We start from the raw sequence: 18,594 nt of genomic DNA, 5'->3' as shown, positions 1-18,594 counted from the left end.
CAAATCATTCGTGCCGCACTGATTTCCGGATCTGAAACAAGGCGTAGCTTTCCCTGTTGTTTTTCGATCTGTTTTTCTTTGCTCGTCGTTCCTCTTGTGACTTTCTGTTGAGAACAGCTTTGTTCAGTTTGTGTCCTGCCGTTGTGTTCCTTTGCTTCAGCGCAGTTAAGAAGGTAAGATCTGGTTGTGGAATACTGTTCCAAGTTATTGTTCATTTATTAGCTTTTTCTTGTCTAAATATGTCCATTCTTTGTATTATTACTTCTGTTTATTTGGCATTTAAAGTGTAAAGCAAAGGAAACATTTTTTCAAACAAAGTTTATATTTGTTGTTGCTTCACATTTATTGAGGATTAAATACACAACTTAATCTGTACATGTATGCAACTGCAAACTATAACTTAATATTAACATGTATATATAACCTTAGCCGTGTAATTTAGTTTTCACTAACAAATGTATAATAATATGAATTCATTTGGGTAATGAAGTATAGATTTTCACTACAGGATTTTACAAAACACAAAGTTTTTAATCCAAATAAGAAAAACCCAGTTACATCTGCTTTGTGTGTGTTAAGGAGAAGCACAAGAAATCCTGCCAATCAGCTGTCATTAAATAGTAAATATTATTGCGAACAAGCGACTTTAATCAGATTTCTCCAGATTGTGAAGCATTCATGTGGTCTGCCAGTCTGCCTCGGCCATATTCAGGAACTGTTTCCGTGTGTGTTGTTGCCAAAGTTGACCCTGACCTACGAGCCATGCAGAATACAACTAAACACTTTTAAAGGAGGATTTGAATAAAAAAATTAAATACAGAGGAAAAAATAAGGAAATGCTTAAAATTGTGATTAAGGGTTATAATTAGTTGCCATATAAGATGTCACCAGAGGCGTCTCCATGTGGAACATCGTTTTAGGGAAATTAGATTTTGTCTTGATGAAAAAACAATTTACAGCATAGCAGTAAAAAAAAAAAAAAAGCAAACTAACAATAAAATTTTCTTTGTGTAGCAAACTATCTCTAAAGTGAGTTGATTGATTTTACAGATAAGTCTGAAGTGAACCTTTTTACTGTGTTTTTTGTGGTATACGTTTGAGAAGATTAGGAATCCTGCATCGTGTAGATTTTAATATACAGACCAGATAACTTTTAAGAAGAGTGTTTTCCACCTTCATTTGTCCAAGTCAGAGCTTTATTTTGGTCTCACAGAGCTAAGTCCTTCATGTTTCCTCTTACTACAAATTTTTCCTCTCACATCAAGTTCATCCAAATGTCAAAGAGAGAAGTGGACGGTTCAATAATCCATTGATTCTTCCTGAAATGGACTCTTGTGATGCATTGCTCTCATACTTGCAGCGTCACATGAAAAATGACAAATGGAATATGTTTTATGTAGGCGACTGTCTTCAACCTCCGATAATTAAGTAAACTGCATAGCTTCTTTAGCTAAGTTTATTAATATATAAACTGCTGCAGCTTAATAACTCAGGCATCAGTTGTGCATTAGTTTAGAGTTTCATACTCATTTCCTTCTTGGTCCACAGTTCTCCAAACTTTTTGGAGGTGTTTCAAGCATTGCTGGACTTTTTATTCTACTGACTGTTTGAATGAAAGAAACAAATTATAAATATTTTTTTTGTAAGTTATGGTGTTTTTCTCAATAAATCAATTTCAAATGAAGATGAGGTCTAAAAAAAATTACATAATCCACACATGCAATGAAATCACAAAAAACGAGTCCATAAATTAAACTATGTATAGTAAAGAAATGTATTCAGTACCTAAAAGCCTTTTTAGTAACATCTGCTCTACAGAGAAACTAGTCTTTGGACCTCTGTTGGTAAGGCTGATTTAAAAGTCCTGAGGTTGATCAAAAGTAGAATTATCAAATTGCAAAAGAACACTATTTGTAGGTTGACTTTAAAAAGTTCAATAATCATGACCTTTAACCTTTAACCTGCCAACTTAGGCCTGTAGAGTCTGAGATGGAGCTCTTGGGTTTTTGGTCATTTCTTTGAGCTTCACGCTCTGACCTTGGGCTGAATCTGCCTGGAGGTCCACTCCTGGGAAGACTGGCAGCTGACTGAGATGTTTTATTCTGGGGAATGATCTTCCTCAGTGTATGAAGTGGTCTTATAATCCTTCCCACATTGATGTGCAGCAGTTACCGCTCTCAGGCCATTGCTGATTTCTTCCAGCTCTGGCATTGTGTTAACACACACAGCTGTAAGTTTTAAAGCAGCAAATCACATCTTGAGGTGCTCACACTGATGATGATGATGATCAGGTCATGCCTTCGATAAGCTGCAGCTTTAGATTTATTTAATATGTGAGGAATCTGTTATGCTTTTTACACTTGAGGTTGAATTTGAACACTTTAAAATCTCGTAAAGACCAGATCACTTTCCCCTGATATGTAAATTACTAGCAAACCTGAAAAAGAGATGTTCTTTATTTTAACCATGACCACTTCTACTTCCTTTTCTGCTCCAAGATGTTTCAATAGTTCCTAATAAAAGCAGTCTGTGAAAGTTGTAGTAAACCTGATGTTGTTGATCAAGTGCTTCCTTAAACCTCCTTAAATCCAGTGGTTTGTTTGTTGACATGGCGGTTCTGACCCTGACTGGACCTCTGCTATTTGTTTCATTTGCAGTAGCTTTGGGATTTATCTTTAAATGCTATAAAATGATCTTGTTTTTGTTGATGTTGCTCATAATGCCACATCCTTATGATACCACTGTGTGAAGGTTTAGTGTAAAAATGTTGTTGCACAGTAAGTGATACATTCTTATAGCTTCTTACAGACACAGGCAAATTTATTGGCTCCGCTGGTAAAATATGTAAAATGCCTAAAAATAAAAGAATCTCTTTTTGCAGCAGCAGAATCTCACACTGAAAAATAATTTCAACATCCAGCTTTTTATTAATTACGTTTATTTAAAACAAAATGACCAGTTACTGGTACCCCAGAGTTTAAAATGTTCTCCAAAACCAGCGCTGTGGGTTCTCCTTCAACATTTTCCAAGTTTGGGTCATGAAGTGAGAGGGATCTTTGCACTTTGATCTCTCTGATCCTGGTTCCTCTCTGTTGCTCTGCTCCCTACAGCTCAGCCCAAAGGTTTTCAACAGGATTTAGGTTCAGGAACTCAGATGACCATGGAAGAAGGTTGACTTTGTGTCTTGACAGGCTTGACTCCCCTGGAGTGTTTGTTGCTGAAAAGTTGAATATCATCTGGGCAAAGTTCAAAGTCCTAGTAGAGTTATCATCTCCACACGTTTATGTGTGTGATGGTAGTGGGCCTCAGTCAACCTCAGGGAAAAGTCATGAATTGCTAATTAAAGTTCATAGAAACTTTGACCAACTTAAATTGGTAAAGATAAACAGATGTTTTATTTCCATTTATTTTCCAGGGATCGTTAGGTGTGCCAATTGCTACTGCAATGAAATCTGTAAGAGGGGATCAATACATTTATCCTCACAACTGAAGGGATTTGTGCAGTCTTTATATTTTCTGATGAAAATGCAGAGCTGATAATATGAGAACGTTTTAAAAACAGCAATGACAGCAGGTACAGGTCCTTCTCAAAATATTAGCATATTGTGATAAAGTTCATTATTTTCCATAATGTCATGATGAAAATTTAACATTCATATATTTTAGATTCATTGCACACTAACTGAAATATTTCAGGTCTTTTATTGTCTTAATACGGATGATTTTGTCATACAGCTCATGAAAACCCAAAATTCCTATCTCACAAAATTAGCATATCATTAAAAGGGTCTCTAAACGAGCTATGAACCTAATCATCTGAATCAACGAGTTAACTCTAAACACCTGCAAAAGATTCCTGAGGCCTTTAAAACTCCCAGCCTGGTTCATCATTCAAAACCCCAATCATGGGTAAGACTGCCGACCTGACTGCTGTCCAGAAGGCCACTATTGACACCCTCAAGCAAGAGGGTAAGACACAGAAAGACATTTCTGAACGAATAGGCTGTTCCCAGAGTGCTGTATCAAGGCACCTCAGTGGGAAGTCTGTGGGAAGGAAAAAGTGTGGCAGAAAACGCTGCACAACGAGAAGAGGTGACCGGACCCTGAGGAAGATTGTGGAGAAGGGCCGATTCCAGACCTTGGGGGACCTGCGGAAGCAGTGGACTGAGTCTGGAGTAGAAACATCCAGAGCCACCGTGCACAGGCGTGTGCAGGAAATGGGCTACAGGTGCCGCATTCCCCAGGTCAAGCCACTTTTGAACCAGAAACAGCAGCAGAAGCGCCTGACCTGGGCTACAGAGAAGCAGCACTGGACTGTTGCTCAGTGGTCCAAAGTACTTTTTTCAGATGAAAGCAAATTCTGCATGTCATTCAGAAATCAAGGTGCCAGAGTCTGGAGGAAGACTGGGGAGAAGGAAATGCCAAAATGCCAGAAGTCCAGTGTCAAGTACCCACAGTCAGTGATGGTCTGGGGTGCCGTGTCAGCTGCTGGTGTTGGTCCACTGTGTTTTATCAAGGGCAGGGTCAATGCAGCTAACTATCAGGAGATTTTGGAGCACTTCATGCTTCCATCTGCTGAAAAGCTTTATGGAGATGAAGATTTCATTTTTCAGCACGACCTGGCACCTGCTCACAGTGCCAAAACCACTGGTAAATGGTTTACTGACCATGGTATCACTGTGCTCAATTGGCCTGCCAACTCTCCTGACCTGAACCCCATAGAGAATCTGTGGGATATTGTGAAGAGAACGTTGAGAGACTCAAGACCCAACACTCTGGATGAGCTAAAGGCCGCTATCGAAGCATCCTGGGCCTCCATAAGACCTCAGCAGTGCCACAGGCTGATTGCCTCCATGCCACGCCGCATTGAAGCAGTCATTTCTGCCAAAGGATTCCCGACCAAGTATTGAGTGCATAACTGTACATGATTATTTGAAGGTTGACGTTTTTTGTATTAAAAACACTTTTCTTTTATTGGTCGGATGAAATATGCTAATTTTGTGAGATAGGAATTTTGGGTTTTCATGAGCTGTATGCCAAAATCATCCGTATTAAGACAATAAAAGACCTGAAATATTTCAGTTAGTGTGCAATTAATCTAAAATATATGAATGTTAAATTTTCATCATGACATTATGGAAAATAATAAACTTTATCACAATATGCTAATATTTTGAGAAGGACCTTTAGATGTCTGAATGGAAACTGAGCTTCACAGAAACAGTTTGTGGTCCATCAGAACTAGTCAGAGTCCAGATTACTGAAACAGGAAGTAATACTGGGTGTCATCAAACTGCCCGAACATTTCTGCACAACCCTGCAGAGTTTCATAAATAATCCCAATCAGCTAAAACTCCATCATGTGTTTATCTAAGTTCCTCTTTGCTTTGTTGTGTCATTTTATTGACTCATGGCTGCAGATTTCATGCTGATCATGGCTCACTGACCTCGACCGCCCGATCGAGAGTCTGCCATGCCGCTGCCCACTGGATGCTCCGTCAACACAAACACTTCAGACGAGAGCGAAGACACCGAGGTTCTCCTGGAGAAGGATGATGGTGAGTTGGTTGTTGGATATATGAACTGATTTTTAGGTTCATTTTAAAGCAAATGTTGATGCAAACAAAGCTATTTATCTAACAGAGAAGCTGAAGAACATTAGTTATGTAATTTTAGTTTTGATTTTATTTTATTTTTTTGCTATATATCACTTATTGGTTGTAATGTTTTTAACACTGCATGGGCTGCATGGTGGCACTGTTGCCTTGCAGCAAGAAGGTCCTGGGGTCTTTCTGCATGGAGTTTGCATGTTCTCCCTGTGCATGCGTGGGTTCTCACCGGGTACTCCGGCTTCCTCCCACAGTCCAAAGACCTGCCTGTTAGGTTAATTGGTCTCTCTAAATTGCCCTTAGGTGTATGAATGAGTGTATGCTTGGTTGTTTGTGTGTTGCCCCGCTTCCTGCCCATACACTGCTGGAGATAGGCACCAGCTCACCCTGCGACCCACTATGGAAGAAGCGGTATAGAAAATGACTGTTTTTAATACATTTTATTTTGCCCTATCCTCAACAGTTAATGACAAAACAACACAATAAGTAGTAAGAGATGCAGTGACTAGAAACTGAGTTATCACTAAAAAGGTTCTCTGACACTAATATCCTCAGATTATAGTAAAAATACTGGTAACCAATAAAACAATAACAACAATGTTCTAAATCATGTTTATATAGAAAAAAAACGTTAAAATTCTGAGCAACAAAACTGACTGATGACAACATTCAACAACAAAATGGGATTTTTCCCCTTTAATCTCCTTTCTGTTACTGGGCCTTTAAGCAATTTGGGAACGCCCAGATGATGATGTCATGGCTTCTTAAGCTTCTGATAGGGTCATTTGAACCATTTAAGGTAAAACAGAGTCAGACCTGTGGATGTAGTTTAAGGCAACACCTCAAACGCTGCTTCATCATGGTAAAATCCATCGAGATCAGCTATAATATCAGGAAGAGAACCGTGGACCTCCACAGGTCCAGTTCATCCTTGAGTCCAATTTCCAGATGCCTGATGGTTCCACGTTTATTTATTCAATCAATTTTATCCAGGTTTCAACAGTATGGGAATGTCCCGCCATCATTCCGTTCAGGAAGGAACCGGGTTCTGTGTCCCAGAGATGTTCTGGTGTGAAATCTGCAAACTGGAAGCATTCTGACTATTTCTGTTGTGTTTAAATTATTTATTTTAAATAAAACTAAAATTAGAATCTGTTCCCTTCAACAGTTCCTCCTCAGTGCTGCTCGGCTCGGCTCAACCTTGCCATCCTCATGTTCTTCGGTTTCTCCGTGGTCTACGGTCTCCGGGTCAACCTCAGTGTCGCCATGGTAGCCATGGTGAACACCACGGACCCTGCAGCCGAGAAGAATACCACGGTAGTCCCTGCATGTCCGCTACCACCAGGAGCAGAAAACACCAGCAAAGTTCTGCAGCAGCCTGACGGGGTAAACCCTGGACGCTGAGGAACGCAGGGGGACGTGTGGACGGATGTCTGTGTTTGTGTCCTCTGATAACTTCTGTCCCCTTGTGTCCCCCCTCAGACCCCTCAGTATCCCTGGGACTCTGAGACTCAGGGCTGGCTGCTGGGCTCCTTCTTCTTTGGGTACCTGTTCACTCAGATCCCGGGGGGCTACCTGGCCGGTCACTATGGGGGAAAGTTCTTCCTCGGTCTGGGCGTGTTTGGCACGGCTCTCCTCACCCTCCTCACCCCTCTGGCTGCTGGGTGGGGGGTTTACTGGCTGTTTGCTCTGCGGGCGCTGGAGGGCTTTGGAGAGGTAGATTAATTGGTTCTGAATTAAATAATTAATTATGTTTGGATTTTGGGCATCAGTAGAACTCTCATTTGGAAAGTTTGGTCCATCATTTGGAGTCTGTAAAGAACCAGGAGAACCATGTTAACAGGTTCCAGGAAAGGCTATGGATCAGGACTTTAAATTGCTGTTTACCTTCCAAGGGCGTGACGTTCCCAGCCATGATGGCGATGTGGGCTCGGTGGGCTCCTCCTCTCGAGCGCTCCCGTCTGATAACCCTGTCAGGTTCTGGGGCCAGCTTCGGCGCCTTCCTGGCCCTGCCACTCACCGGTTACATCTGTGAAAAACTGGGCTGGCCCGCTGTGTTCTACCTCTGTGGTTCGTTGCAAAAATCTGCAGAAATATGCCCCCATTCAGCTTCACCTGCCTCCTTTTTTTGATGCTCTTCGTTCTGTTCCTTCAGGAGGCGCTGGGTGCCTCTGGTTTGTATTCTGGTGCGCTCTCGTGTCCAACGACCCTCGAACTCACCGTCGGATCAGCGAAGAGGAGAAAGAGTACATCGTAAACTCTATTGGAGCTCAGGTAAAAGTGAAACGATAACAGATGGAACTTCTGCTGAAGTTTTTCCTAATTGTGTTTTTTGGCTTTCAAGCTGTGAAACAAGCTTCTTCTGCAGGAACACAACCTGTTTGGATGAAGCTTCATTCAGGAGATTTTACAGGTTTAAAGCCACTTCAACAGCTTTTTAAATGAAATGTGGGCAAAATATTCAGCCTGCAGTAATAGTCCTCACTTCTCCTTTAGAGTTCCTGTTTCTGCTCTTTGCTTCTCAAATCTTCTTGTTTACATCTGAGGATATAAAACTTCTCCGTTATGAATATTCAATGCTCTTCTGTATGCATGTTTTCTTCCAAATATCCATCGAAGATCATTATTTTACTGTAGAATCAGGATTGTGTTTGCAGATATGGGTTGTTCTGACCTTTGCCCTGTGCAGAATTAAATTTTTCCTTCATCATTTCCCTTCAGGGCAAAGGTCACGGCTGGTCCCTGCCTCTTCTGTCCATGCTGCTTTCAGTCCCACTGTGGACAATCATCGTCACCCAGATGTGCTCCAACTGGTCCTACTACACGCTGCTCACCTCCCTGCCCACCTACATGAACAACATCCTGCACTTTGACCTGAAGTCGGTGAGCTTCTGCTGCTTCCTTATGACCTTCACTGAGGTCATTCAGGGTTTTTCTTACAAGTAAAAAAAAAAAGCAGTTAAATTATATTTTACAGTGAATTTCAAAATCAACGTTTTTTGATGTGCCATGATAAACAAATTCAGTTTTTATCCACCTGTAACATTTATCCTGTAAGATTCAGCTAGAAAAAAACATCGGTTAGTGGTGAAAATATAAATGCTCCAACAACCTGTGTGCATACCTTGAAGCTAATCATTGGTTTTGGTATGGGCCGTATGAGCGGTATGTGGGCACCCCCTGCTTGCTGCTGAGAGTAGGAAGACACAAAGGATCTTGTGTCTTCCTACTATTTGTTGTGCCTCTTTTCAGAAAGTGAAACTGATATAGATTCAACCCACATAGAGCAAAATCCTTACTTCTTGTCATTTTGATGATTATTGGTTAAAGAGAATGAAAATCCAACATTTAGTCTCAGAAAATTAGAATATTGTGAAAAACGTATAGCATACTCATAGAAAGTTGAGTGGAAGGAAAAAGTGTGGCAGGAAAAGGTGTGCCAACAACAGGGTGAATCGCAGCCTTGAAAGGATTGTCAAGCAGAATCTATTCAAGACTTTGTGGGAACTTCACAAGGAGTGGAGTCAGTGCATCCAGAACCACTACACACAGATGAGTCCTGCTACAAGGATTGTACCTGGGCTGAGGAGAATCAGAACCGGACTGTTGCTCAGTGGTCCAAAGTGCTCACCTTGGATCAAAATAAAGTTTTCATTACATTTGGAGATCAAGGTTCCAGATTCTGGAGGAAGAGTGGAGAGGTCCAGAATCCATATTGCCTGAAGTCCAGCGTGAAGTTTCCACAGTCAGTGATGATATGGGGTATCATGTCATCTACTGGTTCTGGTCCACTGGGTTTTCTGAAGCCCACAGTCAACTCAGTCATCTACCAGGATATTTCAGAGCACTTCATACTTCCTTCTGCTGAACAGCTTTATGGAGATGCTGATTTCATTTTCCAGCAGGACTTGGTACCAGCCCACACTGCCAAAGGTACCAAAAACTGGTCCAATGACCTTGGTGGTACTGTGCATGACTGGCCAGCAAACTGGGGTGGCCAGAACCCCACAGAGAATCTCCATATATTCTCTGTGGGTCAGGAAGAAGATGAGAGACACCAGAACCAACAATGCAGAAGACCTAAAGGCTGCTATCAAAGCATCCTGGGCTTCCTGAACACCTCAGCAGAACCACAGGCGGATCTCCTCCATGCCACGCCGTACTGATGCAGTAATTCATGCAAAAGGAGCCCAGACCCAGTGTTGAGTTCATAGAAATGAACATAATGTTCAAAACCGGATATTTCTGTTAAAAATATAATTTTTTATTGATCAGATGTAATATTCTGATGTTCTGAGACTCTGAACTTTGGGTTTTTATTCTCTGTCAGACAGAATCATCAAAGCTACAAGAAATAAAGGCTGAAATATTTCACTCTAAGTGTGATGAATGTATATGAGTTTTACTCGAGGTTCTTCCCTTTTAACTGGTTAAGGGACGGTTGTTGAGAGGCTAACCCAGGGACCATTCATGCCAGAACCACCATTAAATCAAACACTTTGTTGAATCACTGTTTGATTTAGTTTGGTTAAGTCGGTCTACTTGGCCCACTCTACCTTGCCAGTGTTTTTCAAATCTTTCAGATCGTTGGGGACAGCTCTTGCCCAACACCTTCTGCAGGTGACCCCAAAGATTTTCCAGATTCTGTTCTGGACTCTGGCTTTTCTGATCCAGAACATTAAATTTAGGTTCAGCCATTCTCTGTCCTGTTCTGTATCTGGATGTCACTACATGGAGAAAAATGCACCACACTGATATTTCGATCTGTTCATAATTTCATCTGCCTTGAACAAAATATCAGTTCCATCTAAAGAAAATGAATCCCGCAGCACAATGCTGCCGTCACCATGTTTCAATGTGGGTATGGTGTTATTTTGGTGATGTGCAATGCAGTGCTCTTTGTGGAACATCTGGTGCTCTGCTGCCATCTACAGGTCAAACTCCAGGTCATTTTTTAACTCCTCCTTGTCCTGTCTGAGTGACTGTTTCTGCCCACAGGAGCAGTGAAAACTTCGGAGATTTCTCCTCAGTGGGGTCTAAAAAGGGAAAAATGAAGTGTAGAGTTTATTAATAATGATACGCTGGTATTTTTCTCTGGTTCAGTGACCGTATTTGCTGTGCAGTTTAACATATAATTGATCTGATGGTTGGGTTTTACTGAGCTGGACCATCATATCAGGCTAATAATATCTTTTTACTTTTATTAAAAAGGTATTTTTTAAATGGCTATAAGTTTAAAACATTTCTTTAGTCACTTTATAAAGGTTTGAAATATTCTGTTTTTGTATTAAACAACCTGTGTTTTCCATCAGTAAATCAATAACCTGTATCTCTCAGAACGGCTTCCTGTCCGCACTGCCGTACCTTGGCAGCTTACCTACCTCACTGCTGTCTGGAGTGGCTGCTGATTGGCTCATCGGGAAGAAGGTGTTCAGCATCACCAACGTGCGCAAGATCTTCACCTTCACAGGTGAGGGAGCCTCTTAGCCAAAGACAAAGAAAATAAGGCTTTGCCCTCCATTTAAACTCAGTCTAGAAATCTCTTCACACCTGAGACAAAAGCCTTGTCTGCATCACAGCATGGGAGAGATGCATGGAGATGGGTATTAATGTCAAAATGTGGTTGAAAATAACAAGAAGTTTTGGAGAAATCATTTACAAAATTATTCATTCCCCTGTTAGGTGTTGATTGAAAAGTTTTTTTCCTTCAGCCAACAGAAAATGAGGGAAGCATCTCTCAAAAGATCATAAAACAATGTGAGAAGGAACAATTTAGATAAAAAAAGTGACGTAAATGTTTTATTCACATTTTATTTAAGAATGACATTTTTAAAACGATAAGTGGAATAATCTTTATTGTCATTACAGCAACTTTGCTGCATGTTTCCTCTGATATTTTGATTATTTGTGTTTAATGATGAGCTCCAAGTCTTTGAGTCTGGAAGGCGTCCTTGCCATAGCCCTAATTTTTAGCTCCCTCCATAGATTCAAGCCTCGACTATGGCTTGGCCTCTCCAAAACGTAAACATTGCTTCCAGTCAGGAGAGACATGTTGTTGAAATTATGACGACTTTAAACCTAAATCTGCCAGGGGTATGAATAATTAAGGTCTTAACTATACATGAAGATGGCTGCTGATGTTTAAATTTGGCTAAAAACATTTAAAGTTACCATTTTACTCAAATAAGGGGAAATAAATATATGTGATTAACATCTACTGATGTCGAAACCTGGTAGAAAAGTCTCATATTTATTTTGACAAAATATAAGGACATTTTAGTGTGATTTAAAAATAAATGTTACTATTCTACTAACATTTGTTTGCACTGAACTTGGATCCAACAAGACAGAAAAAAACAAAACCCATTTCTAACATCTTGTTTAATCTAAGTATGAGCAATCCATATGGCCTAAACAAAGTCCAGTTGAAGCAAATGTTTCTGGTAAATAAAACAAATAAATACAATGACTGGCCGATCTGAAAGGGACATAAACCAGAAGTCCAGAGTATGGATCAGAGATGTTCACAAGTCTTTTTTTCAAGTCAGGTCAAATTAAATCACCAACCGCCAGGTGACCTCTAACCTCTGCAGGTTAAGAATCTAAACCTGTTTGACTTTAGGTCTAAATTATTACATAGACATTCAGTAATTATCTTCTAGTCTTTTAATATTTCTTAACGGTTATGTTTTAGTAATTGAACATATACTTTACTCTCCAAAAATCTGCTGAAGGCTGATTTATATTATTTAGAAACTGATCAAGCAGCTAGCTTAGCAGCGAGAGAAGGTCGGAGGTCAGTTACGTTTATTTTGTTCCTAAATGATCCATATCCATGTAGACATCCATGAGGTCATTATTATGAAGCTACAGCTAACATGAATTGGCTGTTAGGAGCCAATATCATCCCATAATAATCCACCAACATAGCTAATAATCAACTCACGCTTTCACAGTAAAAAGGTCTGGAGCTCACAGACCGGCTTCCTTTCACTCTTCATTACAGGAGATCAAAACTGGAGATAGTTTTAATCTCGCCATAAAGACTCAAGTCTTTAGGGCTTGAGTCTAAGTTGAGCCTGAAGTCTTATTTTTGCTCCTTCGGTACGGCTCAAGTCCGAGTCTCAACCTCGAGTCTCCATCTCTGGTATGGATAACTTCTGAATATTAAGATTTAATTTTTTGTGTAAATAGTAAACTTTAAGTCTGTTGTTGCCTCTGGCTGAATTATGAAGTGTTTTGAAACTAAGCCCAGATAAATATCACTGATGGGTTTGGGTGTGATGGGTGTTTACAGACATCAGGAATCAGACTGAGAAATAAGATGAAAAATCTGAAATATTGAATTCAATTTACTGGGCAGAAGATTAAAAGGGGTCAAAGTAAATATGAAAAAAACAACAGAAAAAATACTAAAAGAAGCAAATAAAACCTAAATGGAAATTGATATAGGAGACTTGAGGAACATCTGCTGCAGCTACAATGTACCTGATGACTGAAGTCATGACTTTTTCACATGCTGGGCTGACACATGGAAGATAATTCAGAATATAAGACAAACAAGAACAAACGGTTTCAGAGTTTCTGAGTTTCAGTAAGGTAAGTTTATTTATATAGCGCCTTTCAGCAACGAGACATTCAAAACGCTGTACATACAATCACAGAGCAAATAAACACAGATACAGACACAGAAAAACAAATGATAAAATCAAACAACAGAGGTCATTAAATAAAATAAAGAGAATAGAATGATGGATAAGGAAATGAATGGAAAATTGGACTGAAAACCTAACTAATAATGTTTAGATGGCCTAGTCAAAGGCCACTCTAAACAAATAAGTTTTTAATCTTGATTTAAAGCAACTTATGGTTTCGGCGATTTTACAGTTTTCTGGCAGTTTATTCCAGATTAGTGGAGCATAAGAACTAAAAGCTGCTTCTCCATGTTTGGTTCTGGTTCTGGTTCTGCAGAGTAGATTTGAGCCAGAAGACCTGAGAGGTCTGGGTGGTTGATCCACTGACAACAAGTCTGTAATGTATTTTGGTGTTAAGCCATTCAGTGATTTATAGACTAACAGAAGTATTTTAAAGTCTATTCTCTGAGCTACAGGGAACCAGTGTAAGGACTTTAGAACCGGGCTGATGTGCTCCACTTTCTTAGTTCTAGTGAGGACGCAGGCAGCAGCGTTCTGGATCAACTGCAGCTGTCTGATCGACTTTTTAGGCAGACCTGTGAAGACACCGTTGCAGTAATTAATTCTACTAAAGATGAACGCATGAATTAGTTTTTTAAGGTCCTGCTGAGACATTAGTCCTTTAATCCTGGAGATGTTCTTTAGGTGATAGAAGGTTGACCTTGTTACTGTCTTTATGTTCCTCTGAAGGTTCAGGTCTGAGTCCATCACTACACCCAGGTTTCCAGCCTGACTGGTGGTTTCTAGCTGTATTAACTGAAGCTGTGTGCTAAATTTTAAACGCTCTTCCTTTGGTCCAAAGATTATTACTTTAGTTTTGTTTTGATTCAGCTGAAGAAAATGTTGGCCCATCCATGCATTGATTTCTTCTAAGCATTTACCCAGCGCTTGAATGGGTTCATGGTCACCTGGTGACATCGTAACGTATAACTGTGTGTCGTCTGCATAGTTATGATAACTTACGTTGTTGTTTATTAAAATCTGAGTTAGGGGGAGCATGTAGATATTGAATAGAAGGGGCCCTAAGATGGACCCTTGGGGAACGCCACTTGTGATTTTTGTGTCTCTGATGTAAAGTTACCTACTGACACAAAGAAGTCCCTGTCCTTCAAGTAGGATTTAAACCAGTTGAGTGCTGTACCAGAAAGGCTGACCCAGTTTTCCAGGCGCTCTAATAAAATGGATCAACAGTGTTGAATGCTGCACTAAGGTCCAATAATACCAGCACCATGGTTCTTCCACAGTCTGCATTTATACGGATGTCATTGAACACCTTGACAAGAGCAGTCTCTGTACTGTGGTGAGCAGGAAGCCTGACTGGAAGACATCGAAGCGGTTGGTCGTTGTTAGGAAGTTGTTTATCTGCTGAAACACAGCTTTTTCAATAATCTTACTGATGAAGGGGAGGTTTGATATAGGCCTGTAGTTCTGTAGTAGCAGCTTGTCCAAGTTGCTCTTTTTCAATAGAGGTTTGATAATTGCTGTTTTCAGGGCCTGGAGGAAAACACCTGACAAAAGGGACGTGTTTATTATTTGAGTTAAATCAGATGTTATTACAGGCGAAGCTTTCTGAAGGAAAGCTGTGGGTAAAACATGGAGACAGCAAGAAGAAGAGCTTAGTTGCTGTACGATTTCTTCTAAGATTTTATAGTTTATTTGGTGAAATTGGTAAATTTAGTCAAAATCAGTTCTATTTGGAGACAACTTTGGTCCTGGAGTTGATGTGGATGTTCTGACGGCCTCTCTGATCTTTTGGGTTTTTTCAGTGAAGAATTTAGCAAATTCATTTCAATGAACGCATCCTAATATGAAGCTGAAGTTTTAACAGAAAAAGATGAAGAGTTATATATGAGCTGCAAATCTGATCGTCTTTCGGCCTGATCAGACATTTTTCTGAGGTACCAGGAGGTTCTCAGACGCAGACATCGTTTGTCTCCTCTAACATCTGTCTTGTCTCTCTGCAGGCTTGATGCTGCCGGCGGTTTTCCTCACTGCCGTCTGCTACTCTGGATGCAGCCACATCCTCACCGTCACCTTCCTCACGCTCTCCACCAGCTTAGGAGGGACCAGCTCCGCCGGAGTCTTCATCAACCAGATCGATATCGCTCCTCAGTGGGTGTCCACTCGCATGGCAACAGTTTTAGCTCAAACAGGAAGTCAGTTCATCAGTTTCACCCAATAAGTAAAAACAATTCGCAGCCAAGTTGACAGATTTCAGGGACGGAGGTGTTGTCATTAAAAAAACATGCATATATGAAGGAATATGATCCTTTAATTACAGTTGGAAATGCATACATTAAATAAATAAACATGTATCTGGAAGTATTTTGATGTCTGATCCCATGTGGAAGTCATTACTTAAGGTCTGGATTCATTTTATGTTAAAAGTATATTAAATTATGAGCAAATGTAGCTTAAAGGCAACACAGCCAAGATAGGGAGGAAAACTCTGTATTTTTATCTACATATTTTTCCATGTTTCTGTTGCCGACAGGTACGCAGGATTCCTTCTGGGAATCACCAACACATTCGGGACAATCCCAGGTGTCGTAGCACCGATCGTGGCGGGATACTTTACAGAAGATGTGAGTCTCTAAGAAGTCATGATGCTGAGCTTTTCTTTCCCATCTGGTTTTATTTGTCATTGTTCTGCTGTAAAAGCTCAGTTTGAGTTTCCTCTGCGGACGTTTCTGTTGGTCTTATTGAGAAATCGAACATTCTCAAAACTTAGCATTTGGTGAAAAGGTTATATTTTTGTCCCTCACTCCAGAAAGTGTAACTAATATACAATAGATTCACCACACATAGAGTGAAGTATTTCAAGCCTTTATTTCTTGTAATTTTGATGATTCTGGCTGACACAGAATGAAAACCCAAAATTCAGAGTCTCAGAACATCAGAATATTGGAAACTCCTGGAATCCGACCCTAATCAGCTAAATAACCCGGAACATCTGCAGAGGTTACATGGACATAGAAACGGTCTCTCAGTCTGGGTCAGTAGGCAACACAATCATGTGAACTTAAAGGTTTAAAAGTTCTGTATTTCAGTTGTTCAGATTTCTTTCAGGAAAACAAGAACAAAAAATGATTTTATAACCTTCATTTTGACACATCTGATGACAAGTGTGGAAAAACAGTTAATTTATATGGCGTAATATCCTCAGCTATTTCTCCTATTTTAACTCCTGTGAGGTCTCTGCAGTAATTTCTGTGCAGACCAGCGTTTGAACCTTGACCTCTGATCTACAGCACACCCTGGCAGGCTGGAGGAAGGTCTTCTGGGTCGCTGCCGGGATCAACATGGGCGGGGCTGTCATCTACACGATATTCGGAAGCGGGGAGATCCAGTCGTGGGCCGTCGTGGAAGAGGAGGAGGAGGAGGAGGAGAGATGAACCTGAGAGGAAGAGCAGTGGCTCCATGTTGAAGTAAAACCAAGGAGAACAAGCCAACATGGGAAAGAAGCAGAAGATTAACTTAGTGTGGCTTTGAAACACTCAGAGTTGGTTTTAGGATCAACATTTCCATTATTGGAAACAAACGTTTATTACATGTTTTCTCAGGTAACGTTTACATCATTTCAAAACTCTTAATTCACCTCTGATTTCTGACATTTTTCCTCCTAATGATCCAGATGTTCCTGTAATCATTCAAGGAGGTCTTGCTCAGCAGCTCTCCAGGCATTCTGAAGGTTTTCCAGAGTTTGTTTTTGGACTTCAGTCTAGTGCCCAACTGAAATATTCATTTGACATCAAATATGTTTATGATATTGGGTTTCTCCTGCTTGTCTCATCCTCCTGCCCTCCTTGGTTCTGGTTCAATTATTCTAAAGTATTATTATAGAAAGAGGTCAGGTTTTATCAGCATTTGCTCCCCAGAGGTTAGGCCTGACATGACAACAATTCTGGCTTTCAGAATTTCTCATTAACATTAACATGCGGATCAAGTTACCAAATACAAATGCAGTTGTATTTTTTAAATATTATAAAGCGACTGAGAAGAATAAAACCTGTAAATGGCATTTGTTCCACAAGCCTTTAGTTTATTACATCAATAAAATCCAATAATGCAGTCTTTGCACTATCAGATGATGTTTCAGTCAGACTTCATCAGATATAAAAGAAAATGGTGCTTTTTTTCAATGATTTAAGGCCAAACGTTGAACATAAGCTGCTTGGGAACATCTGACTTAAAGTTTAGTATTATTGAGGTGAGACCAAAACTAAACCACACGTCCAATTTTCTTGAAGCAGAAGGTACATGAAGTTTTCAGTCTTCAGTTTGACCAAATGTCAGGACAAACAGGAGTCATTAATGTCCTCCTGTCCTGTTTTAAAATGACCAAATAAAGCACTTTCCACCAGATGTCTGAGAGACACTATCATGTGCAACTTGTCTTCTTTTCTACAGCTGATGGGTTTCAGCATCTCTTAGACTGGACGCACTTTTAACTGTAACACATTTAATTAAAGCTGCACGGTGGTGCAGTTGGTAGCACTGTTGCCTTGCAGCAAGAAGGTCCTGGGTTCGATTCCTAGCCGGGGGTCTTTCTGCATGGAGTTTGCATGTTCTCCCCGTGCATGCGTGGGTTCTCACTGGGTACTCTGGCTTCCTCCCACAGTCCAAAGACCTGCCTGTTAGGTTAACTGGTCTCTCTAAATTGCCCTTAGGTGTGTGAATGAGTGTGTGCTTGGTTGTTTGTGTGTTGCCCTGCGATGGACTGGCGACCTGTCCAGGGTGAACCCCGCCTCCTACCCATAGACTGCTGGAGATAGGCACCAGCTCCCCTGCGACCCACTATGGCACTATGGATGAAGCAATATAGAAAGTGACTGACTGACTGACATTTAATAAAAGGGACAGTGTTCAGGATGAATTTGATGTTTTCATGTTTGCTTTGTTCTGCTTTTTTTATTTCTTTAATTACAATTATTTTTTACGATATAAAAATATTCTTTTTTCTTTAAGTTGCACGGTGATGTTTAGAAATGGATGTAAAATGTACCTTTTCTGTGATTTGAAAATATATAAAATACAAATTATATTTTTGAAAAGTTGGGATTTGAAAAAAAAGATTAAATTGCTGAAGATCAGCAGAAATTCTATTAATGGTGTCTGGACTCTTCTTTGGTTTCTGTCATATCTAGAAATATACTCTTTCTCTGAATGTCAGAGGAATAGGCAGCTCTTTGAAATGTCTGTACCTTCAAACTTTTACAATCAGAATTAAACAGTTTGCTGTGCTTCATGAACTCTTATTCAGACTTTAACTTCAGAAACAGACCCAGTTG

General features: G+C 40.2%; 1 protein-coding gene across 2 annotated transcripts; it reads left to right on the top strand.

The window, feature by feature from the left end:
* The first annotated feature begins 48 nt into the window (after positions 1-48).
* si:ch1073-513e17.1 (sialin) lies at positions 49-17,684 on the top strand. Of its 2 annotated transcripts, XM_047383892.1 has the most exons (12): positions 3,130-3,148; positions 3,927-3,969; positions 5,421-5,558; positions 6,778-6,995; positions 7,092-7,325; positions 7,505-7,679; positions 7,765-7,883; positions 8,331-8,492; positions 10,947-11,079; positions 15,268-15,415; positions 15,798-15,888; positions 16,555-17,684. In XM_047383892.1, the coding sequence occupies exons 3-12, from the start codon at positions 5,474-5,476 to the stop codon at positions 16,696-16,698; spliced, it is 1,509 nt and encodes a 502-aa protein (XP_047239848.1). In that variant the 5' UTR covers positions 3,130-3,148; positions 3,927-3,969; positions 5,421-5,473; the 3' UTR covers positions 16,699-17,684. The 2 variants fall into 2 exon arrangements, with proteins under 2 accessions (XP_047239847.1, XP_047239848.1); XM_047383891.1 differs by lacking the exons at positions 3,130-3,148; positions 3,927-3,969 and adding an exon at positions 49-173.
* Positions 17,685-18,594: the final 910 nt, after the last annotated feature.

Source organism: Girardinichthys multiradiatus, chromosome 13 (genome assembly GCF_021462225.1).
Source record: "Girardinichthys multiradiatus isolate DD_20200921_A chromosome 13, DD_fGirMul_XY1, whole genome shotgun sequence".
NCBI classification, from domain to species: domain Eukaryota; kingdom Metazoa; phylum Chordata; class Actinopteri; order Cyprinodontiformes; family Goodeidae; genus Girardinichthys; species Girardinichthys multiradiatus.
The sequence above is the reverse complement of the archived record's forward strand: the minus strand, read 5'-3'. Positions and strand labels throughout refer to the sequence as shown.